At 47.9% G+C, this 24,033-nt stretch overlaps 2 protein-coding genes and 1 long non-coding RNA gene across 16 annotated transcripts in view; 1 reads left to right on the top strand and 2 right to left on the bottom strand.

Annotated features, from left to right (window-relative positions):
• Nucleotides 1-295: 295 nt before the first annotated feature.
• Nucleotides 296-3,345, bottom strand: LIMD2 (LIM domain containing 2). Of its 3 annotated transcripts, none has more exons than XM_078438311.2 (5): nt 2,775-3,345; nt 1,070-1,164; nt 836-880; nt 615-754; nt 296-539 (listed from the first exon to the last, which is right to left on the bottom strand). In XM_078438311.2, the coding sequence occupies exons 2-5, from the start codon at nt 1,109-1,111 to the stop codon at nt 380-382; spliced, it is 387 nt and encodes a 128-aa protein (XP_078294437.1). In that variant the 5' UTR covers nt 1,112-1,164; nt 2,775-3,345; the 3' UTR covers nt 296-379. The 3 variants fall into 3 exon arrangements, with proteins under 3 accessions (XP_078294437.1, XP_078294438.1, XP_060501731.2); XM_078438312.2 differs by lacking the exon at nt 2,775-3,345 and adding an exon at nt 1,922-2,121 and having other exon boundaries at nt 1,070-1,211; XM_060645748.3 differs by lacking the exon at nt 2,775-3,345 and adding an exon at nt 1,922-2,118.
• A 1,332-nt stretch (nt 3,346-4,677) lies between these two features.
• The window catches only part of STRADA (STE20 related adaptor alpha), a 28,338-nt gene continuing 8,982 nt past the window's right edge, over nt 4,678-24,033 (bottom strand). For 3 of the 12 annotated variants that reach the window (XM_078438307.2, XM_060645734.3, XM_078438305.2), the window contains 12 exons: nt 23,743-23,822; nt 21,982-22,039; nt 19,462-19,490; nt 13,733-13,835; nt 12,732-12,853; nt 10,932-11,040; nt 10,696-10,819; nt 9,009-9,180; nt 8,382-8,486; nt 6,222-6,463; nt 5,874-5,916; nt 4,678-5,590 (listed from right to left, as the gene is read on the bottom strand). In XM_078438307.2, the coding sequence (XP_078294433.1) occupies nt 5,438-5,590; nt 5,874-5,916; nt 6,222-6,463; nt 8,382-8,486; nt 9,009-9,180; nt 10,696-10,819; nt 10,932-11,040; nt 12,732-12,853; nt 13,733-13,835; nt 19,462-19,490; nt 21,982-22,039; nt 23,743-23,778 (1,296 nt within the window). In that variant the 5' untranslated portion in view covers nt 23,779-23,822 and the 3' untranslated portion in view covers nt 4,678-5,437. Of the gene's footprint in view, nt 5,591-5,873; nt 5,917-6,221; nt 6,464-8,381; nt 8,487-9,008; nt 9,181-10,695; nt 10,820-10,931; nt 11,041-12,731; nt 12,854-13,732; nt 13,836-18,657; nt 18,740-19,461; nt 19,491-21,981; nt 22,040-23,742; nt 23,824-24,033 lie in introns of those variants that run through there. The other 9 variants (XM_060645737.3, XM_060645735.3, XM_060645736.3 and 6 more) reach the window with 6 other exon arrangements.
• LOC144614423 (uncharacterized) lies at nt 12,860-17,960 on the top strand. Its single transcript, XR_014136027.1, has 3 exons — nt 12,860-13,706; nt 16,386-16,445; nt 16,759-17,960. It is a non-coding gene; the product is annotated as an uncharacterized LOC144614423 (long non-coding RNA).

Genomic DNA, 24,033 nt, shown 5'->3' on the forward strand with positions numbered 1-24,033 from the left:
GGCCCCAGGTGGCAGTGAGGGAGCTTGGGACCCTGAGGGGGGCATGCTGACTCCTTGCTGGAGAAAAGGCACCTAGATAGGGAAGCTGGGCTTGGGGACCTCCCAGGGGGCCATAGGGTGAGGTGGGGTAGGCTGAAAGAAGTAGGAAGCAGGGTGGTGAGAAACCCCCAATCCTGATTCCCAAACCACCACCACCCACCCCCAGGGAGAATGAAAGAATCCTGGAGCTCTGCCCCCCCAACCCTCTGCCTGAGCAAGATGACCTTATCCCCCTCCCACCCTGCCCCCCAACCGGAGCCCAGGTCCAATCTCTTTCCCACCCTTCCCACTGCCCCACTCCAGGCCCTCTTCTACGGAGGGGGTGGACAGCAGAGGGGCCTCAGGCCGTCTTGGTGCCGGCGTCCACCTCCTTGTGGGCCCAGAGCTCCTTGTGCTGCTTCCGGCCAAAGCCCTCATCATAGTTGCCTTTGCTCTTAAACAGCTGCTGAAAGTGGGGCTTGCAGTAAAATTCCCCGTGCAGTGCCGCGTAGCTGCCCAGGCTGCAGAAGCAGAACAACTGTGGTCAGGTCAGGTGAGGGCTGGCGGGCGAGGGCAGGGGCAGGGCAAGGGCGCACCTCAGCTTGGTGTGACAGTGCTTGCAACAGAAGCAAGAGTTGTGGAAAATGAGCTTGTCGGCCACCAGGCGCTCCATAGGGTACACGGTCTTCTGGCAGGCGGCACAGCTCTCCTTCACCTGGGCCCGAAGGCTGAAGGACTGTCCCGGGGAGAGAGTCAGCTGGGGGCCTGACGCATGCCCATCCCCTTCTCCCCCAACACCCGGGTCTCAGGGCCCTACCTTGGAGCGCTGGACAGTGCTGCTGCCACCGCTGCCTTTGGCTTCCTATGGGAGAGGGCCAGTCAGGGCCAGGTCAGGAGGGATGCCCCAGATCATTGCTGGGGTCACAGGCCCAGATCCCAGGGGCATGGGGGCGGGGCAAAGGGTGGCAGGCAAACCCGCCGCCCCTCACCCCTTCACCCCCAGGCCAGACGCCTGCGGCGGCGGGGGTCTCCCACCCCGCTGATCACCTACATGAGAGGGGGTGGCCTGGGCAGCTCCTGCAGCCTGGTACATGGCTCGGTGGAGGTGATGGAGGACCCAGGTAGAGACGCGGCACCCGCTGGGTTCTGCAAGGGGAAGTCGGTGGGTCGGGCCCCACAAGCCCTTCCCCAGCCTGCAGGGTGGGGTGGGAGTGTTTACAGGCAGGGGGCTGGGGGGCTGCGGTTGGGACTTTCCCTAAGTCATTTCCTGTTGCTCTGGGTCTTGCCACTTCCGCCCCCCCCCCACCTCCCCCTTCGCCCGCCCGCCCCCCACGCTGCTCCCCGAGGGGCAGGGGTCCCTGAGCTTAACCAGGTGTGGGGGAAGAACGGAGAGAGCCGGGGCGGCCCGGGGAGGGGGCACCGCGCAGCCGCCGTGAGCCGCCCGGGACCCCGCCTGGATGAGGGGAGGTCAGGGGCAGGCGGGCCAGGCGGGGCCTCTGTGAGAATCCGCTGGCCCCGCCTGACCCCGGCCCGACGCTGCTGAGGCCGCGGGCGCCCACCGCTCGGCCGGCCCAGCCCCTGGACAGCGCTCCCCGGCCGTGCCGCCAGCCCCGCCCGAGCCGCCGCCCGCGCGCCCCGCTTCTCGGCTCCGGGGCCCGCGAGGACGGGACCCTAGACCCGGTACCCCTGCGGGCCCCACCATGGGGCTTCGGCCCCGTCCCCGCTTGGAAGCCCGCCCGGGAGGACGGTCGCTGGTCCCGGAGCCCCGGCCGAGAGCGACGGGCGCAGGCGCTGGGCGTCGGGACCCCCGCGGGCGGCGGCCCTCGCGCCTCCACCCCCACCTCGGCGCCCGGGTTCGTGAGACGGATGCAGGCCCCCTCCCCGGCCCGTCCGCGGGTCTCACCGGGGCCCCGGCCTGGGCTGCGGGGTGGGGGGTCGGTCTCCGGGGGGCGCCTCGGGTGCGAGGAGGGCGCGGGCGCGAGCTGCCGCCGCTGCCAGTGGTCCCCGTGCGGCCGCCGCCGCCACCGCCTTATCGCGGCACCGCCCCCGCCGGCCCCCGCCCCGCGCCCGCCCATTGGCTCCGCCGCGCCCGGAGCCGCCTCCGGGGCCCCCGCGCCGCCGCCGACCCCCTCTGCGCTTTGTCTTTCCCTCGCTCGCCGTTCCCTGCCTTTGTCTGCCCCCCGCCCCGACCCCGCGCTCCCGGCACTCGCACCATCCCCGCGGGCCCCGCGCTTTGCCCGCCGCCCCGTCGGTAGGTCCGCTCCCGACCGAGGCCGGGACTGGAGCCGGAGGATACCGCACGCCTCCGGGCGCGGACGAGTTCAGGTTGAGATGCCTGGGGTCCCGGGACAAATGGCGCTCCCGGCGACGCCCCTGGGGCGAAAAAGGATAACCGGAGTGCCCCTGGGCCTTTAGGTGCCTCAGTTCCCCCCGGTTGGCCCTCGGGCCCGCCCGGATCTCCGTGGGCGCTGAGGTTTGACAGACCCCGCGGGGGCGGCCGGGTCCCGGCTCCCACGCCCCCGCCGGCCGCGGAGTCCTCCCGCCGCCAGGGGCCGCCCCCATACGGCCGCCCGAGGAAGGTGGCCGCGGCGGCTGGCACGCGGTCCAGACACGCGAGGCTGCGAGGCCGCGAGGCCCGGCGCCCCTGTGTCCTGTCACCTTGGGGCGCGGGCTCACCGAGTGCCAGTCTACACGAGAGGTCCAGTGGACCACCCCACTCCCCAGCGCCTTCTCGCGCGACCCCATAGACAAGGGACCCGGGATCACCAAAGGCAGCAGCCCTCCAAGGCCCGCCGTCCTAAAACGTTTGTGGCCGGTTTTTGTGGCATTAGTCACCCCAGGTTCCTGCGGGCGGGCACTATTGCCTGCGAGAAATCAGGGGCTCCCCCCTTCAGGGAAGGAAATTTACATCCGTCAAACAAGCAAATCTCGGTGTCCCCTCACCCCATTTAACACAAGGGAGCGAGGCCTGAAGATGTGAAGAGCAGCAGGGCCGGTGCCAGAAGCCAGGCCTCCAGCCCCTCTGGCCCAGCCGGCTGCCGTGCCTCCAGCACACAGCACAGGTCCAAGGCACCCAGGAGGCAAGTGGCTGGCACCTGGTCGGGGTGGAGCCTCAGCTGTGCCCCACACGTGGGGCCCTGGCTTCTTGGACGACCTCTGCTGGGAGATCGGGGTCTAAACGGCCCCAGGGACTGCTGGGCTTTGCCTGATGTCTGGCTGGAAACTGTTTCACCACACAGCCCTAAACATAGCTTGTTCCCACACTGTGGCAGGAATAGAACTGGTGGCTCCAGAGCGCAGCCCACACAAGCATCAGGGAACAGAACAACTCAGCGCCTCCGTGCCTGGCAGGGGAGGGAGGGAGGCAGCAGGCTTCCCCAGCCCCCAGCTAGCTGTTCCCTTGGCTCCCTCAGGGCCCCCACACTGCAACTGGCTTTCCTCCCCAGCCTCCCACTTCTCCCTAGAGGAGATATCTGTTTGGGTGGAGCTGTAGGCCCAGGACTCCCATGATGGTTTGTGTGTGTGTGTGTGTGTGTTGTGTGTGTGTGTGTAACTTCAAAAATTGTGTTGTGTGCATCTTTCCCGGCAGCTGGCACAGAGGTCATCAAATTCTCAAAGGCTGCCGCCCTGCTGCACCAAGGTGCAGCAGGGAGCAGGCTGGGTGGACAGCAGACACCCAGCAGCAGCCTGGGCCCAGAGGTGGTAGGGTCTGCAGACAGCTACCACAGAAGCAGCAGGCAGCCTGGGCACTAAGGATGAGTGGAGAGCAAGGTGAAGAAAGCAGTTCAGAAGGAAAGAAAAACAGGCTGATAATGGTGTTGAGAAAAGGGAACTTGAGGTTTCAAGAAAAAAAAAAAAAAAATGAGCTGGGCAAGAGGAAGGAGGAAGGCTGGAAATAAATGTGACCTGGCCTCCACCTCATAGTGGGGATGGGATCGTTCCCTTCACCTCAACTGCTGTAACTGCCCAAAGGAAGGGGGGGGGGGGGTGGTATTTTTCTTTTAAACTGGAGTTACAATTTCTGAGGGAAGGGAAAGTGAGAGCATTTGATGGTTCAAAGCAGCTTCAAGCAGGGAAGAGGGAGGGGCACTTCCTTCACCTGAAGTTTGAAGTGCCTGGGCTGGAGGGGGGGGGGCAGGGAGCTCGCCAGGCCCATGCACCTGCAGGCCAGGCAGCACCATGGAGACCCAGGTCAGAGTCTTCCCACACTTGCCGGCCACCAGCCAGGATGACAGAGAGGGGACAGGTCTGGCTCTTAGGTTACCTGCTCTTTGGGTATTAGTTCCAGCGGTAAGGAGACACTGCAAAGTCATGTTACAAAACAAAACCCTCTACCTCGTTTCCTGCCAAAGGTAAGCCTCTTCTGCCTGGACTCCTAGCGGCCCAGAAGTGGTCCCACACGTAGAAGGGCTGGTCTTTAGCACCTAGACCTTCCCAGCCCCAAAGTGGTTTGATGGCCACAGGCTAAAATGAATAGTCAGGTGATACATCTATTACGGGTTTTAAAAGAAACTGGCATGTTGTGAGGCTATCTAACGAAAGCGGTCATGGTCGGGCTTCCACGTGCACCCGTGGGACCACTCTTGGATGGCAGAATGTGGCACTGAAGGACTCCCATCTGAGCCTGTAAGGCCAGCACACAGCAATGCCACTCTCCAATGGGTTCTCTGAAATGTTTAATTTGTTCTGGCAATGAAACTAACGTGGCATAAGGACTTAGGTCCTCAGGCTAGGCAAGACACTGTGGCCTTGGAGAAAGCCTCAAGGAGGCTGGCAGGAGGCAGTAAGATGGTGTGAAAGGGATGAGCTGCACAGATGAACTATGGGAAGGCTTTAGGTGTTGGGGCACAAGTGATGAAAGGGGTGAGGATGGACTGCCCCAGCCTTGACCTGGTGCTTAACAAGAAAAAAAATGCCCTTCCCTTCAATTACCAGGGAGAGGCCTGGGGGCTGGAGAGGGGGGGCAGGTGGCTTATTGCTTACCCCTCCACGGACCTCTAAGATCTGAGAGCAGAGGGAGAGAATGCAATAGGCTGGTAGGACAGCTACAGTGAGAAGAGGAAGTCACACAGTCCCCAGGTCAAGGAGTCAAACCCTGGGCTTGGCCTTTAGCCTTCCAGGGCCAGAACAGCATCTCTTTCTTCTGAAGAGGTTGCCTGAACTCCCAGGATGGAATGTCAGATTTCTGGCCTCTGATCACCGGTTGCTGGGATTCCCGGGTGTCTCAGAAGTCCTGGAGCAGTAAAAAAGGTTTCTCTCCAAGAATTTCTCTCCCAGTGAGTAAGCGGCCAACTCTCCTGGCAGAAATGTCTTTTCTACCCAACCTGCACCCGGGAGGGTGGGAGTGTGGCCGGCCCTCAGAAAGGGCCCCTGAGGCTCACATGTTCCAGGACTGAGAACATGCACCTTCTTCGGAGGCTCAGAACTCCCAGTCGTCCACCTCCAGCTCTTCCAGGTTTGTTACCAGGCCAAAGATCCCGCTGTGATCCTGAGGCTGACTGCCCTCAAAACTGGTGATGGGGGTGACAGGGCGAAGTAACTCAGGCAAGGCCTCTGAGGCGCGCCGCTTGATCTGAGGGAGGAGAGGCAGTTAGGGGTGGATCCTGTTGCTCTGGGTCCCAGGACACCATCAGGCAAGAACTATGGCCCCGTGACAGTCGGACTGTTAGAGCCAAGAATCTCTATGAGAGGAAGGCACAGCGCCTTTAAGGGGCTTCAGAAAACTGGGCATTTCTCTTTGATTCAAAGGGAGGAGGAGAGAACACCTAAGGACCCCGAAGCTAAGGGGGTTGAGGGTCGTTAGAAGCATAGGCAAGAAGAAAATCCCAGGGAGCCTCAGGAGAGTGCTACCATACCTGCTTGAAGAAAGAGTGGTTCAGGAGGGTACTGGCACTTGGTCTGTGGAGAAAGGGGAGGAGAGCCCAGCATTACCCCTGTGCCCCGGGATTCCCGAATCCTGCTGCTCACACCTTATCCCCAGGCTCCCTCTGCTTCTTCCCTCAGCTCTAGAAGAAACAACAGCCTGAGCTACCCAGGTCGCTTCTTAGCAAACCGTTGTGTCGATCCCTCTGGCCGCAGGAGCTCGGGACTCCTCCAGGAACCCAGCCCTCCACAGAACAGATGAATCCTCTCAAACCCTGCCTTCGACCCCCCAGGCCCTCTCTGCCCCCCACAAAGCCCAGCTCCCAGCCCACAGGAAATACCTTACGTCTGGACTACGCTGAAGGCACTGCTCCACAAAGTGATGGAAGTGGGGGGAAAAGGTGCGGTGATAGGGGTGGGAGGGCGAGTCGCCATTGGAGGTCCTGGGGGTGCCGGTGGCCAGGCTGTCACTCAGGCCAGAGTTGGCTGCTGAGCGTGAGGTGCTCATGGTCAGCTCCTCGGCAGGGATGGTGCTGGTGTCCAGCAGGCAGGGCACGGTGCCATTCAGCTTCTCCAGCAGCATCTGGGGAGGACAGAGCCAGGACGCGGGCTGGAGGGGGGGGGCCCTGGAAGATCTATGGAGTTTCTTCACAAATACACTTTTCCCAGTATACAAGTGTGGTTTAGGGGAGCAGAGAAAAGAAAAGCGGAGTAAGTCTAGTTTTCTCAAAGGTATGCTGGCCACTGGCTCCGCAGCCATACCCCAGCTCAGCCAAAGGGAAGAGGAGGAGAGGGCCTGCAAGAATGCACCCTTCCGCCATGGCTGCAAGGAAGGTCCCTGTCTTCTCTCCCGTTTATAAGACTTCTTCACGTCCTTTTAACTGTAGAGCACTCACCGTAGGGTGAAGGCGGCTGTCAGGTCATTGTCTTTGGAGTCCAGCCCCAGTCTCTTGTGCCCAGGTGGTTCGGGAGGGGTGTGTTACACAGCGCCTGCCAGGCACGCCCTGGGTTGTCGCTGCACGGGAGCAGGGTGCCCAAGGGCCGACTAAGCTTGGGCAGCTGTGCCACAAAGTCCTCTGATGCCACACATGCAAAACAGCCCCAGCTTGGGGATTGCTGCCTTTGGGGTTGTCCTCCTGAACTTCCGGGCCAGAACCCAGAAGTCTCTCTAGAGCTGTGCTGTCTAATGTGGCAGCCACCAGCCACATGTAGCTATTTATACTTACATGAAATTTGGTTTAAGATTCAGTTTCTCAACCTCACTGGCCACACTGTAAATGCTCAACAGCCACAGGTGGCTAGTGGCCACTGTACTGGGCAGCATAGATAAGAGAACGCTGCCACTACCTCAGAAGATGCTATTGGATAGTGCAGCTCCTGTACCTCTCATTCACCTTAAATAGCCTTCTGCCTTTCCTGAGCACTTTCTGTGACTCTCTTACTTAGATTTTCTAGACTTCTTACTGAGGTTTCCATACCCTCCTAATGAGTCTGCTAGATCTAATCTACCTGCTATTGTGATCTTTCTGAAATATGTATCTGATGCTATCGCTCCTGGGCTTAAAAGCCTTCAGCAATTCTCCATGTGGTTTGGGACAGGAACCAAATGCCCAGGTGTGGCACACAAAGTCCTTCATGCTCTGCCCTGGCTTCCTGCTCCAGCCACATCACCCAGCAGCCCCCCAGAAGCACCTGTACTTCAGCTATTTGTAACCATTGCTATTCCCCAGATCCTACCCCTGTTTGACTCTGGGTCTTTGCACATGCTGTTCTCTCTGCCTAAGTTTCCTTCTAGTTCCCATTCCTCACACAGCAAACAATTACTATTTGCCTTCAAGACTCAAATGTCACCTCCTCCCAGAAGTCTCCCTGGATCCCCTGCTCTACAGAGCTCCCCTCTGGCCACTCTCTAGCTGCCCCTATTCCCACAGGGCAGTCTGTGGGTTCAAGGGAGAGCCTCACTCAGAGCCTCCACCCCTCCACCCCCTCCCAGTTCTAGATCATGCTCCAGATACTTAGGATTCAGGTAATTCTTGCCGAAATGACCCAAGTCTGCTTCCTAGACTTGATAAAGCCTGATAAGCCTCTTCCCTGGTCTGTCTCCCAAAGGTAGACTATGCCACTGGCTGTGTGTGCCAAGGAGTGGCCAAAGGACAGTCATTGTAAGGGGCATGAACAGATGTTGAACTTGTAGGCTGGAGGTTCCAAAGGTATTGGCCAGAATATGGTAGCACAGAACCCGAGAAGCCTGAGAACTCTAAATTAGAAACTGGCCTTCCAGGTATATTTATCAAGGTAGGACGGAAATTTATTTTTTGTAAATTTATGAAATTCATCTAAGTAGACAACATGGTATGTGGGCCTCCATTTGCACACCTGCTCCAGGCCCTGCAACAGGCAGTGGCAGGCCTGCTCCTGGGCTCTCCTTCTCCAGGGTCCCCTCCCACAGCAGGGGAAGGCAGTGGTGGGCAGGTAAGAAGGAAAACAGGCTGAGGGCTCACCTGGGTGGCAGGCATATCCTTAAAGGGGACATGGCCATTGGCCAGCTCACAGGCTGTGATTCCCACACTGTAGATGTCAGACTTGGCATCGTAACCCTGCAGATTCTAAGTCAGGAGAAAAAAGCCACAGATCACTCCTTTTGTAGCCACAGTTGTTCTTAGAAGAGACCAGCATGGGGCAACATCCGAGGGGAGGAAGACACTATCTGTCTCAAATCCAGCCCACTTTCCTTGCCTGTACTACTGAAGAGTAGCTGATATTGTAAAGGAATGAATGATGCTGTGTAACAACCAGGGAGAAGTGTGGGTCCCCATACTCCTGCTTAGTGGAAGGATGTGGAGAGCACCGAGTATTTCAAGAATGCTCACTCTTCCTGTAAGGAAGGTCTCTGAAGGGAACTGAAATAGCAGTAGGTCCACTTTGGGACCCCACAGAGGGGAAACACCACCGTGTGCAATGGGCTGAGAGGCCTCCCGGGTCCACCTACCAGCAGGGAACCCCTCCCTCTGGAACCCCTTACTCCACTCAGAAGCAGAGCACTCCCATCTGGGGAAATTCCTGAGGGCTCCCTAGGGAAACTGTGAATTGGTGAGGGATAGGGGCTTCTCAGGACTCAGTCCACAGACCTGCTGGAGGACCTCTGGGCTGAGCCAAGGCAGAACCTTGACACTGTACTTGGGAAAGTCGTGGACCACACGCTGCCGCTGCCCATGGCTGATCATGCTGAGGTTGCTGCGTAAACCAGACAGGTAGACCTTTCCCTCCGAGGAAATCAGAATGTGGCTGGCTTTGACGCTCCTGGGGTGGGGTGGGGTGGGGAGCAGAGAGAGGGTGTCACGGGGCCACAGGAGCCCTTCACGTCACAGACCTCTGATCTTCACATACTAGGTAAATATTATATACACATAAACACATTTTAATATAATACATGCATAAAAAAAGAGAAAATAGCATGACCCAATTTACATACCACCAGATTTTAAATCTTTATATTTTGCTAAAGTTATTTTAGGCTCACAGCCCACTGCTTTGAATCTGTGGGTATTCTTATAAAGCGGATCATGGTGTGATATCCATATATTTTCAGTTTACCTAAAGGTACTGTGTTATGCATCCCATCCTTCCTTCACTCCTCAGTGCTGTTTGTAAGATCCATCCGTGTGGCCACCTGTATACAACCAACCTTTGCTTCTAACTGCCACCTGCACTCTGGGGTGGGATCGAACACTTCTACTGACCCCTTCTTCCAGGAAGGAACATTGATGCTGCCTCTAACCACCATGGATATGAATGATGGCATCTACATATGTCCCCTGAGAGGCCTGTGTGAGGGTTTCTTTGGGGCGTACCCCCAGAGCAGCATTGACGGCCCCAGTGCCGACTTACCCTGACTGGTTGCATTGGGCCATCTTCCACTGTGCGGTTAGGAGACCCCACCTCACCACGCTGGGCCTCAGCCAGCCTCCAAATGACACTGGTCTCAGGTGTGTAGGGTGACATCCTCCTGTTTAATTTGCTTTTCTGATTCTTATTAGATTTGAGTGTCTGGTCATATTGAGAGTCCTTTGGGTTTCCTCTTCTATAAACTTCAAACCCTTTGCTCATTTTTCTGTTGCTTTGCTTATCCTTTTCTTATTGATTCACATAATTTCCTTGTTACTAATCTCCTGTGTGTTCTAGACACAGCTAACATCTTGCACGCTGTCACCCATTTCTTAATTTTGTCCACGGTGTTCTTTTTCAGAGAGATATCTTTAATCTTGATATAATCAAATCCATCATATGTTGTTTTGTGCTTCTAAAATATCTAGACATTCTTCTGTGCCTCAGGTCACAAAAATATTTCCTTCTGTCCAAGTCTGTAGTTTTATATCAGACATTTAGGCCTTAATCCATCTGAAAAGTGCTCCTTTGTACGTGGAATTAGGTAAGGGTCCAGCTTCCCTACTGTGAGTGTCTTTTCCTAATACCATCTATTAAGCAGCCCCTCGCCCCAGCCTCTCAGCACAGGGCTGACTGTGGGGCACACACGCAAGTTTAGGTGCTCCAAGGAAGGAGGGGGGTGGGGCACAGAGGCCCATGCCAGATGTTCTTCTCACACAGCACTCAGGACTGAGCTGCTCAGTAAAGAGAAAGTTGGCACCGATAGGCTAAATGCTCTACCAAGTCAGAGGCAAGGACAAAATCCCAAGCTTTGATTTAAACTCTGACTTCACTAACCTCAGTCAACCTTCTCCCCTTCCCCTGTTTACTTGAGGGCTCCTGGGCACAGATCCCCGCTCTTGTCAAGGGCGATTACGCCTAAGAATGCACCTGTGTACGTATCCCATGTGGTGGATGTAGTCCAGGGCCTTGAGCACCCCCTGCAGGATGTAAGCAATCGCCAGTTCATTCATGCCGTCCATGAAGTGTGTGCAGATGAGATCCTTTGCAGAACCTGAAGAATTGTGGGGACACGGGGAAGGGTAACAAAGAAGGGAAACAGACATGAACCTGCTGACAACAGCGTTCTCAAAGCACCTCTCTGCCAGGACCCCTGTTCCACTCACCATACGCCATGAATGATGTGACAACCCACAGCTCATTGTCTGCAATAAAGGTGGCTCGATATGGCAGGATATTGGGATGGCTGAAGAGTTTAGAGACATGAAGCTCCCCCTGAAAACAATGGTAAGCGGAAGTCAGAATCAAGGGGTGCTGAAGAAGACGCTCAACATGAAGGTGGTGGCATGAATAACATGGGGACCCAGTCTTTCCTGGAGCTCTTCTCAGAGTCCTGGAAGCAGCCCAAGCAGGTGGCCACCCACATGAGAGAAGCCAGGCTCTGCTGTCTCCACAGGGAAGCCAGCACTGCTCTGCCAGCTTCTGCCTGCATTTGGCTCCACTAGCCAATCTTAGAGAGAGCCTCAAGAAAAATTCCCCACCAACAGCGAAACTGCTAACAACAGGGTAGAGGGTCACAGCTCGCCACGTCAGAAATGATGAGAACCAACAGTTGACTGAAGACTTATAAAGTAATAAGCTTAGTTCAACTTCAAGGGCCAAGGCACAGAACTCCTCTTTAAGATAAGAAAACAAAAAACACTGGGGCACCTGCGTGGCTCAGTTGGTTAAGCATCCGACTTTGGCTCAGGTCATGATCTCACAGTTCGTGGGTTCGAGCCCCATATCGGGCTCTGTGCTGACAGCTCGGAGCCTGGAACCAATTCTGTGTCTCCCTCTCTCTCTGCCCCTCCCCCCACTCACGCTCACCCTCTCTCTCTCTCTCTCTCAAAAATAAACATCAAAAAAATAAAAAAATAAAAAAAGGAAAACAAAAAACATTTCCCTCTTATAAAGGAAAATGTTGTAATCGATAGGACAAGGAAACAAAGTTATCAGAGAGAAAACACGAACTACCAGACAGCCGAAGGTACTTCTCCAGCAACCTAGGAGCGAGAGAGCAGCTACAGAAAGTGTCAGACCTATGGGATTTTAGAATGAATTTGGACAAAAGAACTACAGAAACTCAGGGGTCCTGGCCTCTGGGACATGAGCTAAAGGCCAAACAGGCAATACTTTCTGCCTATCTACTGCTCCAAAGAATTTAAAAAAGAATCCTAAAGTCCAACATGCTCTAGAATGAACTCAGATATCTTTCTTCCCAAATAACTTAAGCTGGGACTGACTTTCGGTCCCATCCTCAGACCCACAAAACTACTCTGAACACGAATGGGTGTTAGAGCACCATCAGAAGAGCATGAATTCAGGGAAACACTGTGATGAAGAAGAGGGATAGGTTGCAGTCAAACTGCTGAAAACACACTGACCCAGGCCCTGAATCTAAAGAGCTCCCGGTGCAAGCCTGAGTCAGGGAGGAACCCAGGCCCCGGCCGGCTGCTCTAAGATCTGTGATGTCCCCTGTAACAAGAGGGCAGCTACCTCCTTCTCCAACAGAAAGGAACCTCAGGAAACAGGACAATGAGAGCCAGAAGGTGGCTGTCACGGCAAAGCAGGCTGCCCCGAATCTGGAACAAGACTGCCTGGGTTTGAATCCTGTCTCTACCACTCACTAGTATGTGTGACTGTGGGCAAGTTACTCGGCCTCTCTGAATAGTAAATAAATGAATAAATGAGCCACAAAGGCATCTTTGGAGAGGAAGAGGGGAGTATAAATTGGCCTGAGCAGAATTACAGAATCCTTAGTGCCAAATGCCCACGATTCTTCGTTAAGAGCTTCTGTTAACTTCCTGGTTTGGTCCGCCTTCATTTTCTGCCAGCTATTTTCAGAAGACAGATGTAAGAGTTGCCTTGTAATTGTGATTGGAACTAAGAGCCCATCCTTGAAGTGTCCCAACACATTTTATTACCTGCAAGAATGTCACCATCTCATTGGAACAAGCTTCCAGGTTAATCCTTCGTACCGTCACGTACTCTCCTGTCGGTTTGTACCTTGCTAGATTCACTGTCATCAGGTCCTCAAATCCTTTGCCTAAAAGAAAAGGAGAATGTCATGAACAAGGACAATGGCAACAGAGGTAGCCTTAAAGAGACTTGATTTAAAATGAGAACTCGGGGCGCCTGGGTGGCTCAGTCCGTTGAGCGAACGGCCTCAGCTCAAGTCATGATCTCATGGTTTGTGAGTTTGAGCCCCGCGTCGGGCTCTGTGTTGATGGCTCAGAGCCTGGAGCCTGCTTCGGATTCTGTGTCTCCCTCTCTGTCTGTCCCTCCCCCACTCATGCTCTGTCTCTCACTGTCTCAGAAATAAACATTAAAAAAAATAATAATAAAAAGAAAACTCAAAACTTTCACTAACTATTCCCCTTGTGGCTGACATTTCTTGATTTTTCTCTTATCAGTTCCTTCTCAGCCAACCACTTGAAGTGCCTATGGTCCAGGACATCAGAAGCCAAAAAGAAAAAATTGCAAAAGAGCTTCTCTCCTAGGGGCGCCTGGGTGGCTCAGTCAGTTAAGCGTCTGACTTTGGCTCAGGTCATAAGGTCACAGCCAGTGAGTTCCGGTCCTGTATCGGGCTCTATGCTGACAGCTCCGAGCCTGGAGCCTGCTTCAGACTCTGTGTCTCCCTCTCTCTCTGCTCCTCCCCCACTCACGCTCTCTCTCTGTCTCTCAAAGATGAATAAATGTGAAAAAAAAAAAATTTAAAAAAAAAAAAGAGCTTCTCTCCTGGTAACATGATCTCTTTTCCCAGATTTGGAAGACAGAAGCAAAGGAGAGTCACAAAAGCCAGTTTTGTCACCCTGAGTCCTGCTAACTAGCTGACAGCCTCTGGCACACGCTGATCTGGGGATGCAGAGGAGGCCACAGGAGTGCCCAGGAGCCTGAAGGTAAAATAGCAGTCCTAGGACTTTACCTATGACAGAGAGTAGCTCATAGCGCCCTCCTTCCGGCAGGAAGCTACTCATGATCTCCTGTTTAGACAGGGATGCTATCGACTCTGAGCTCGCCTCATTGGTCTAAAGAAAAAGAAAAGTAGGTTAATAAGAGAAAATTGGGTGTGGGATGGGAGTGGGGAGGGGGTGATTCAGACCTACAAGGAGACTGGCATCTAAACATACAAATTCTGACTCGGGGTCAAAGAAATAGGTCCAACACTATTCGATGAGAAATGTAGAACACCAGATGTTCAGTGTAGTCATTAGCACTAACATCAGAGCCAGTAAGTGTGAGCACCATCTACAAATGGGGGTAGGGGACAGGGCTGGTTCCTAGTCAACTATTGATTTGCTTGTCCTTTCCAACAATTGGCTCATTTGCTAAAAACTATGAAATTCTTACTTGGGGAAAGGATGTCTAGAGAAAGGCATGTTTAGAAAAGAGAAGGGGGATGGAGAAGTGAGGGGTTCTCTTGAATTTCCTGCTGTATTGGGGTCCTATTTTAGGGCCCTGACTACAAGACTCCAAAGGTCACATGCTGAATTTTGCTATAGGGGAAATTTGGCCATAAGAAGTACCCTCTTGAGCAAACCAAGAGCCCAGACCAATCATTCTCTGACATTTTCTTTCTTTCTTAAAAAAAAAAAAAAAAAAAATTTTTTTTTAATGTTTATTGTTTTTGAGAGAGAGAGACAGAGAGCAAGCAGGGCAGGGGCAGAGAGACAGAGAGAGAGACATAGAATCGGAAGCAGGCTCCAGGCTCTGAGCTGTCAGCACAGAGCCGACACGGGGCTCGAACTCACAGACCGCGAGATCATGGCCTGAACTGTAGTCGGCCGCCCAACTTGACTGGGCCACCCAGACGCCCCAATTCTCTGACATTTTCAAGTGAAGCAAGAAAACAGAGAACACATAGGGCTGCAGGCAAGGCACAGGGCTGTCACGTCTCAGCCATCATCCCAGGCGGAGGAAGTGACCTGCTTCCTGGTTCCTGCCGTAAATGAAGCTGGACCTCAACCAGTTAGGATGTGGGCATCACACCTCTGGCCTTTGAGGTCCTAAAGGAAAAGTGCCCAGCAAAATTGATGGCAGACTAACTCTCCCTTCAGCTCAAAAGGCTCAGACCTAAATTTATTTGTGTGATTTACGGGCCATATTTTTCTTTCTTTTGGATCCTCTTTCCTACGGAGATGGAGTACCTTAGGCCAGCTCAAATTTCATATGCTGTATTCCTAAACCTGACCTCTAGTTAGGAAAAGATCTTTGTGAACACAAGAAAGGCCCCTCACTCAGCACTAGCCAGAAGACAGGGAGTCAAGAATGTTCCGACATGGTGGTACCTCCTTGCTGGGGATCCCTGACGTTTCAAGGGCATCCGGTTTCAGGAGTTGATGGAACTGCCAAGGGGAAAGAAACCAACTGGGCTTCTTCCTCTTGCACCACTTAAGTATGACAGTAAGAGGAATCTAGCCAACCAAAAGTGAGCCCTGTCAGCAAATTTCTAATTCAATCAATTTTTTATATTTCCAAGATTCATCCATATTGTTGTATTTAGCCGTGCTGTACACCCATGTTGTGTAAGAGTCATCTTGTGAATATACCTGTTTATCCATTCCAGTGTTGATAGGCTTTTGGGGTTGTTTTTGGTTCTGCTCGTATGAACTGTGCTATTAGAAACCCATTTGAATGTGTCTCTTGATGTGTATATGCAAGAGATATTCTAAAGCTTATACCCAGAAACTGAATTGCTAGGTTACAGAGTATATGAACAATCGACTTTACAAAATAATGCAAAATTGTTTTCCAAAATGGTTAAACCAATCTACACTCCCTCCAGTACTGTATGTATGTTCTCATTGATCCATTTTCCCCCATCGCTTAGTGTAATCAGACTTAAGTTTTTGCCAATCTCATTGTGAGTGTGATTTATATTTCCGTGATTGCTAATGAAATTGAGCATCTTTTCATGCATTTATTAGCCATGTGGGTTTTCTCTCAGGTGAAATTGGCTCTTTGTGTCTCTTGTCCATTTCTCTACTGGAATGTCTTAATGTAGGATTTCCCCAAAGTAGGCCGCCTGGAACACTGACCTTGGCAGTTAACACATATAAATGGTTTACACGTCCAATTAAATGAGAAAATGAAGCATTCTCTCTCATGGAGAATCACAAGGTGTGCTTGCATAAAATGGCTTCAAGAAGTTTTGTAGTAAGGAAACTTGTTTAATTTTGTTTAACCTAGCATTTCCCAAATCTACTTGTCCAGAGAACCTTTTGTACCTCATATCTGTTAAATTTTGGGAAAGGTAATTTGGGAAAGGGTATTTTAAGTAAAACATATGGTATTATGCAAAGACTATAGGCTCTGGGGCCAGACAGAGGCAGAACTTGAACTCAGGTCTATCACTTGTTCTGTGACCGTGGGTAAATCACGCTAAATTCTTGGGATCTCTGTTGTCTCATTAATGGAATAATTCCCAGTTTATAGGGTTGCTAAGACAAATGAGATAAAATATGTAAAGGTCTTAGTGCTACCTGGTGTTTCATAGGTATTCAGTAAATGTGAATTCTATTCTTTTCCTCCCTCTTTTGCTGCCTACTGTTTGGTCACTCTCCTGTTCAACAAATAAGATGGAACAGAGAAAATGGAGAAACCAGAGTATGCGGGGTAGAGCTTGATCAGTAGTTAAGGTTGGTTTGATTTTCACTTTTACAGTTATCTGTTTTCAAATGCTCTGAAAATATGTTCTAGGAACATTTATAGCCATTGTGGCTTCTTGACACTGTGGTGTTCAGAATAATCCCAAGTGCCTCTGCCAGCTGAGAGACACACACACAACTATGGGACAAAACAGAGTAGTAATTTGAGCAAAAAACCCAAACCAGGAGCTCTGAAATGGCAACCTACCATTTGTTTAGAATTTATAAGCTGCAAGCTAAGTTAGTCTTGAGTCCCACCTTAACTTCATACCTCTCACCACCTGTGCATAATCTTGTTCTACAGATCCTGTTTTCTCAACTATCAATCTGCCCCTCATAAAATCGGCATCATCAGTTAACACAAAACCCAGGGTGTGGCTTTCAGACCCAAAGTCCCTACTCTGATCTGTGAGTATCCACATGATTCGGCCCCTGCCTACTTCTAATGACTTCATCCCTTACCACATCCCTGTGACTTGCTACACTTGACCCATACGAACAGGTGCACTTCAATCTTAGGAAGCTCACACTAGAGGTCCCTTGGTTTGGAACATTCCTGCCCTCCTCCTTCCTGCCCCTGCTATTTTCTCATAGCTGCTTCTTCCTAGCATTGAGATTTCAACTTAAGTGTCATCTATGCATTGAGGACTCTGAGCAGAAAGTAAAGTAGGCTCTCAGTCACTTTATTATGTCATCTTGTTTTACTTTCCTCACAGTAGTTATTATTGTGTTCATTGATCTGTTGCCTGCCTCCTCAATTAGAATGCAACCTCCATGAGGGTATAGATCCTGACTGTCTTGTCAATTTGGTATTCCCAATGCCTACAGTGATGCTGGCACATAAAAAGATGATTTAAACAAGTTTGAGCTGAGGTTTCCTGGCCATGACCTTGTCATTGCCATGAGTTAAAGAGGACAGTAGGGTACATGTACCAGCCAGTTCCACTGGAGACAGAGTTCAACATCATGACCTATACTGGAAAAACCAGCCCTCATGCAACTCACTGGATCCCCTGCTGCTAGGGGCACTTTATAGATCAGAATCTGGTACCTGCATGTGAGAAAGTACTGCATTTTTTAGCAGGTACAATCTAGAACCACTATATATTTGAAGGTCTTCCCCCTGATCTCCAGGCAAACTCCAAAATATTTCTCTAATTTGAAAAAGAGGCTATGAAGGACAGCTGGAGTTGTGAGATTAAAGTGCTTATTAAATGCATTTTAAAAAACTCCCATGGGAAAAACTACTGATAGATACTTTTTCATTACCTATGACCCTCTTCCTTGCTAGAAGTGCATATAAGACATGCTGTCTACTAGGCAATACACTAAAGACATACACTTGCTGAGCCAAGGTAGGAAATTATGCATTAAACTACTGATATGATTAGGTAGTAACTTGACCAGATATTTCTACTATCTCTGTTGACTACAGAATAATACTCAAAAGTGTTAGTTTTAGGAAATACAATTCCTTAGTTAATTGGGAATATGAATTCTTGGCAATCTGGAATTGCAAGAAATGAATTTGTCTCTTGGTTATTGTCCTTGTCTCACTGGGAACACTCCTAAAATGGGCAATTTCCACATTGTGGATGTTCTACAAGTCTGAACTCAGAAACCGATCTTTATTTAGGAAAACAAAAACAGTGTTTTGAGAGGAAGAGGTCTGGTGGGATATCGCCACAAGAGAGGCGGGTTAGCTCAGTAGACTGTTTCAGAGTTAGAAAAGGACAAAATTCAGATGAAAAGGATGAAATGTTTAGTCCAGTCTCTTTAAAAAACACAGCACAGCATAGCTTTATTAGTATGATATATAATCTCAAATTGTCTAGAGAAACTAATTCTAGCAAAGCTGCTTCTTAGTTTTTTCCCACCATGAAAAGCATTGTTGTTTATTTTGAAGCATTTGAAAAATACATAAGCTACTGATATCCAGAAAGCACCATAAAATAACATTGTTTAAAGAGTTTAAAACAAAATACAAGAGAGCACACAAAGACCATATTTGTGAAATGCTACATCCAACCCCCCACAGGTTTCACACAGGATAAGTCTTGGCATAACACCGGCAGCTGTGAAAATATAAAAATTATATAAAATGGGCATTCTTGTCTGGAAAAATATTTAACTGATCATATAGGGAATGTTTTTAGTCTCCTGACTGGAAAATATTTGGATCTGATAGAGAGGTGCTCCTTACTAGAGCGTAGTCAAAGCTTCACTCAAAGAGAAATTCCTAGTCAACGTCACCACCCTTCTGCTGTTGGGGCTGCCTGCCAAAGGTGCAGATGTCTGTCATCTGAAAAGAAGTTTATTTAGAAAAGCGTTCTTATCCTCTCTCTTTAGAAGACACTGATTCACATTATCAAAAATAGCTTGGTACACTGCACATCTGTGCACATGTGGTGTTATTTACTTTGGTAAAATAAACTACAAGAGTAGGAAACAGAACAAGTCTTCCAACCCTTGCCAATTAAAAAAAAAGTACACTTTCTGTCTTGTACTTTTTAATGTGGGGTTTTGATTTTAAGGTAGGAGATTTGATATCCTGCCTATAATCTAGGGAAAGCTCTGTAGTATCTCTGTGAACTGAAATCTATCAGCAATAGACCACAGAGGAAAAATTTAGTATCACTAGCCACTAAAAGTAACCACATCTTAGATTGTTGAAATTTTCTTTTCTTTTCTTTTCTTTTCTTTTCTTTCTTTCTTTCTTCTTTTTTTTGGAGGGGGCGCTGGGCGATTGGTAAAGTTGGGAAGGGGAGGAGACCTTAATCCCCAAGAGAGAGCAAAAAGTGCCTGAGACTTTTTCAGCTTCTAAAGTACAGGTCAAAATCTTTCCAGGGTGAAACCTGACTTTCCACAAGTAAAAGAATTATACTACAAATAAAACTCAATGAAATAAGCAAAAACACAAAATGATAAGCCAACAAAAAACACAGATTTCCACAAGAAATCATTCCCATGCAACAGCCATAGAGCTCGAGCCTAGAAAGTCACTTACTTTTCTCCGAGTGTCACCCGGAGGCTGCTCTGGAGTAGAGAAATTGATTGTTGGCATTTTGTTTTTTAGCAGAAGACACATCCACATTCAGAACAGCAATTATTACACTTAGAACTACATTTATTAATAGAAACCACCTAAGAGTCATTATAGTAAAAAGTGTCTGCAGTGCTATATATAAACACATACATGTACGTACACACACACACACACACAGAGTAAAAACACTACACATAGATGGGGTTTTCAACATGAATCTATGGCTCCTGAAAACATGGCAAGGCTACTATTCTATGGGTATTCTTCTGAGTATAACTCAACTGCTATAATCCCAGTCTTACATTTACTTTCCATCAGCACAATGTTAGTTTCAATAGGCTGGTTTCAGAGTCTTATACTGTGAACAAAAAATTCATTATAAAGTTATAGAGATGGCTGGCTATTTCCCAGAGAGTGCAGAGGCTAGAAAACAGGCTTTAAAAAAAAAAAAAAAAAAAAGGCAAAAAAGGTTTTAGCAGCAACATGTACATGTGAGACCATAACCCAATTAGATTCACCAGACACATACATTCTATTCTGAATACAAATAAAGCAAGGGCTTTCTGGGCCTCTGCTACCCTTGGTGAAAATAAAGCAAAGGGCAACTGAAATAACATTCTGCTCTTAAATCAGACAAATTCTGTATCTGTCCTTTTTATTTTCTCCATTCTATAAAAGTGAAAAAAATCATCAAAGTAGATTTTTAACTGGAAAGTACTGGAATGATCACACATCTCCAAATATCTTAAATTAGAAATCAGAGCATCCAACTGTATTGTTGAAGGAGATTGGCTGCACAGTAAATTAGCCTCAATTTGTCAAAATAAGATTTTTTTTTTTTTTGCCTTGGACATCAGTTTTCTGGTACACAAATGGCAGGTGCAGTTGCTTAAGACAGTCTGTTAAAGGTAAAAAACCAAGGGGCGCCTGGGTGGCTTGGTCGGTTGAGCGTCCGACTTCGGCTCAGGTCATGATCTCGCGGCCTGTGAGTTCGAGCCCTGCGTCGGGCTCTGTGCTGACAGCTCGGAGCCTGCAGCCTGTTTCAGATTCTGTGTCTCCCTCTCTCTGCCCCTCCCCTGTTCATGCTCTGTCTCTCTCTGTCTCAAAAATAAATAAATGTTAAAAAAAAAAATTTAAAAAAAGGTAAAAAACCAAGTGAATAGATTAAAGGAAATCAAGCCCAGTCTCACAGAGTAGAAGGCAAATTCCAGGTTGTATAAAATTTGATAATATATACTTCATCAAGCTGTAAGCAATATACAGAACAACCTCTTCACTCTCCTCAGATCAGTCAGTGATGAGGCAATTGTCAAAAGACCGCCAGAGATCCCACACTCAAGACACTGAAACCAAAATCCCTTCATTCAGTTCACATATCCTGTAATATTTTTAACTAATTGTAAACTGGACTTCCAACTCAATTTTCACCAGGGCCAATGTTTACTTTTAAACACGGTATTCCCGTTAATGATGAGAAGAAAATGAGAGCAGGACCAGAATGCTGTAGTTTTGTTCCATTAGCTTTTCCTTTACTGTGCAGCTAATTTTTATTCTTCGGAACTAAAACAAAAACAACTCATCATGTTTCTAAACTCTCATTTGTCTAAAACATAACATTTTGACAGAGTTCACAAATAATACTCCTCTGGAAGTTCTTTGAATGCATTAGGGAAAATAAATTAACAGGTACCATTTAGTAACTAAAAAGTTTGAATTTTCAATGACCTGAGCCTACCCCAGGGTATTTTGTTTGGATCAGTCAACCAACACACTCAATCTGATAACCTGTTTCTTTAACTATAGGAGCTGAAGAGAGTGTCTTTGGTATTCAGACACAAAGAATGGGGCTCCAATATTATCATTTGTATAGAAAAGAATTTTCTTTGCCTTAAATTAACATAGCAGTTCTCAAAAAGGGTCAATTGGAAAACAGCCAAAGACAATGCCTGGCCCTGTTAAACCTCAAAGTTGCAAGGCTACTTCCGAAATCAACATGTGGATTTTACAACAGGAAGTTAATATTTTTGTCCTGACAGATTTTTTTCCTTAGTTCTCCTAAGTCTCATAATTTCTACCACGAAAAGATGAGTCAACTAGATTGATCAGTAAAACCAGAACTTTTATATCATTGCTACCATTGTCCTGACTATAGTTTTATTTTTAAAATCTTCAAGGTTAGAAGCTTTTGAACACTTGGGTTTTTTCCTTTAAGAATATGTATTTTAACTGGACAAATACTTAGAAGAAATAAATATGCCTTTAAGTAAATACTGACTTTCTAACAATCAAGACAGATCAAGGTCAACTGCCAGATTAGTCCTCAAATCTTTGGGAAACCATAGATTCAAAATAGAGCCAAACAAATATAACAACTGTAATTTACACCTGCCCTTAGAATTGCTAATTTCTATAAACTGATTTAGTCAACAAGAGTAGTAATGTTTATCCTGAAGTGATGGCTAAATGCCATACTGTACTTACCTCCAAATAGTTCCAAATCTCTTAAGCCCTCAACAATGAACTTTTCCGAGACCCACCGCTAAAGAGGAAAACCCCAAAGAGAATTAGTATTTCTTCCAAGCCACAAAAAATTAGCTATCAGCCATTAGACAAACAAATAAACTACAAAACCAGAATCATGCAGTATAGTTAAGATGCATTTCTATGGAAAAGTTTTAAAAAGAATCTTGAATTTAAATCAACTGAAAACAATAGGTTAATTCCTTCCTCTATCCTTCTGTGCCTAATTTGATAAATAATACTTAAATCTCACAGACTGATGAGAACCATGTTCTTGGCCCTAAACAAGGGCCCTAGGACTGGCCCTAAACAAGAAGAATGTTTTTGTTCTTCCTATACATACAACTACCTTCTGGTTCCATCTTACTCATTCAATGGCTATTACAGATGCTTTGGATCATAAATGCCAATGTGAAAAATACTACTGAAATTCACAACACAGAAAACAGAGATGAAACTGTTTTTCACCATCCTCTATTAGTTTGTAAAAGAAAACAGTAAACTGCATGTTCTTTCATCCACTAGGATTTCTAAAAACATCATCACCACACTTACATTTTCTATCAAGTTTACAAGGACCAAACTAGCATCACCAATCTGTGGTTCACTTTACTATCCTATTTCCAATGAGTATTGGATTTCCTTACTGATCAATGGTCTGGTGTCACCCAAACCAGGCAAGGTTGAAATAGAAAAGAAGCTCACATGTAAAAGTAACAGTATCAAGATTGCATTTCACTTAAGGACTGGTGTTAAAGTTTGGCTTGGGGGCATTCTTTCCACCTGGCAGAGTTCAGACTAAGGAGAGATTCTATTTTTTCCTCTTAATTAACAGTGAAGTTTACTCTTTCCAGTATAAATTATTCTTATATATACAAACATAAGAAAAAAGAAGATTAACATTCAAAAAAACAAGTTGCATAATATGGTTCATGAATTGGAACTATAACATCATTCTCTGTCCTTCTCTATATCAATTTTTTTCTAAATTAAAAAAAAAAAAAGGAACACCCAAAGTAAAAAATTTGGTATAAAAAAATCATATGTACTGTATCACAAAATATAACGTATACTTTAATATTTAGAAAGTGATATATTCATGTGTCATAGCACTTATATCTTGTTACAAAATTTTAAAATAATAACTACTGCATTTAGAAATCAAATACTTGATAATAGATAATAAATAGAATACAATACTCTTTTTTTATGACATCATGGAAGCTATTATAAAGAAGCTAACTCCAGTGTTTGTTGGGGTCATTTTAGCTGGTGAGGTTTTCAGGTTTAGTAACATTTTTCATGTTCAAAGAGGCTCCAATTAAACCTATGATTATACTTAGAAAGTGTGTTCCAATAATTACAATTTGATACTGATTTTTAAAACACAGACACTCATTGAAAATATGTAGGAAATGGGCAGCTTATTAGCAGTTACATATCTACAGTGAAAAGTGTCACTGATTCATTTAATTTTGTATGACTGATATTCATAAAATAAGCCACCTTGTTTCTTCTCTATCGGACAAGCTGGTGGGTGTATCTAGTGTCTCTGGTCAGCCCTCTGCTTGCAAGCTCTCTCCTCGGGAGTGGAGGCCGCAATGTCTGCTTTACTTCCTACATCCCTCATGTTTGTAGGATTCTGAGCATCATATAAAAACACCACCTACACTGCTTTACAGAAAATAAAAATAGTAAAGCCAGAAGAATAGAAACACTCACCCTAATTCGCTCTGGTTTACTTACAAGAAAAGACATGAGTTCCTAATGTGTAGACCTACTTCAATTTCAAAAATTTAAACCTAAAAGGGAAATATAAACAGGTTGAATTAGTCAAATCTCCTTTTATAAAAATGCTTTTTGATTAACAAAAACTTACTATGAGTCTACCATTCAAAGCACTGTACCAGACCTATACATTTCTAGATTCTAATGATTTGTTTACAGAACATTTCAGTGACAGTAAAGCTGGATGTACTGGCCAAGTACATTGTGAGATACTGCAATCTCTAT

Source organism: Panthera onca, chromosome E1, assembly GCF_046562875.1.
Source record: "Panthera onca isolate mPanOnc1 chromosome E1, mPanOnc1 haplotype 2, whole genome shotgun sequence".
Lineage (NCBI taxonomy): Eukaryota > Metazoa > Chordata > Mammalia > Carnivora > Felidae > Panthera > Panthera onca.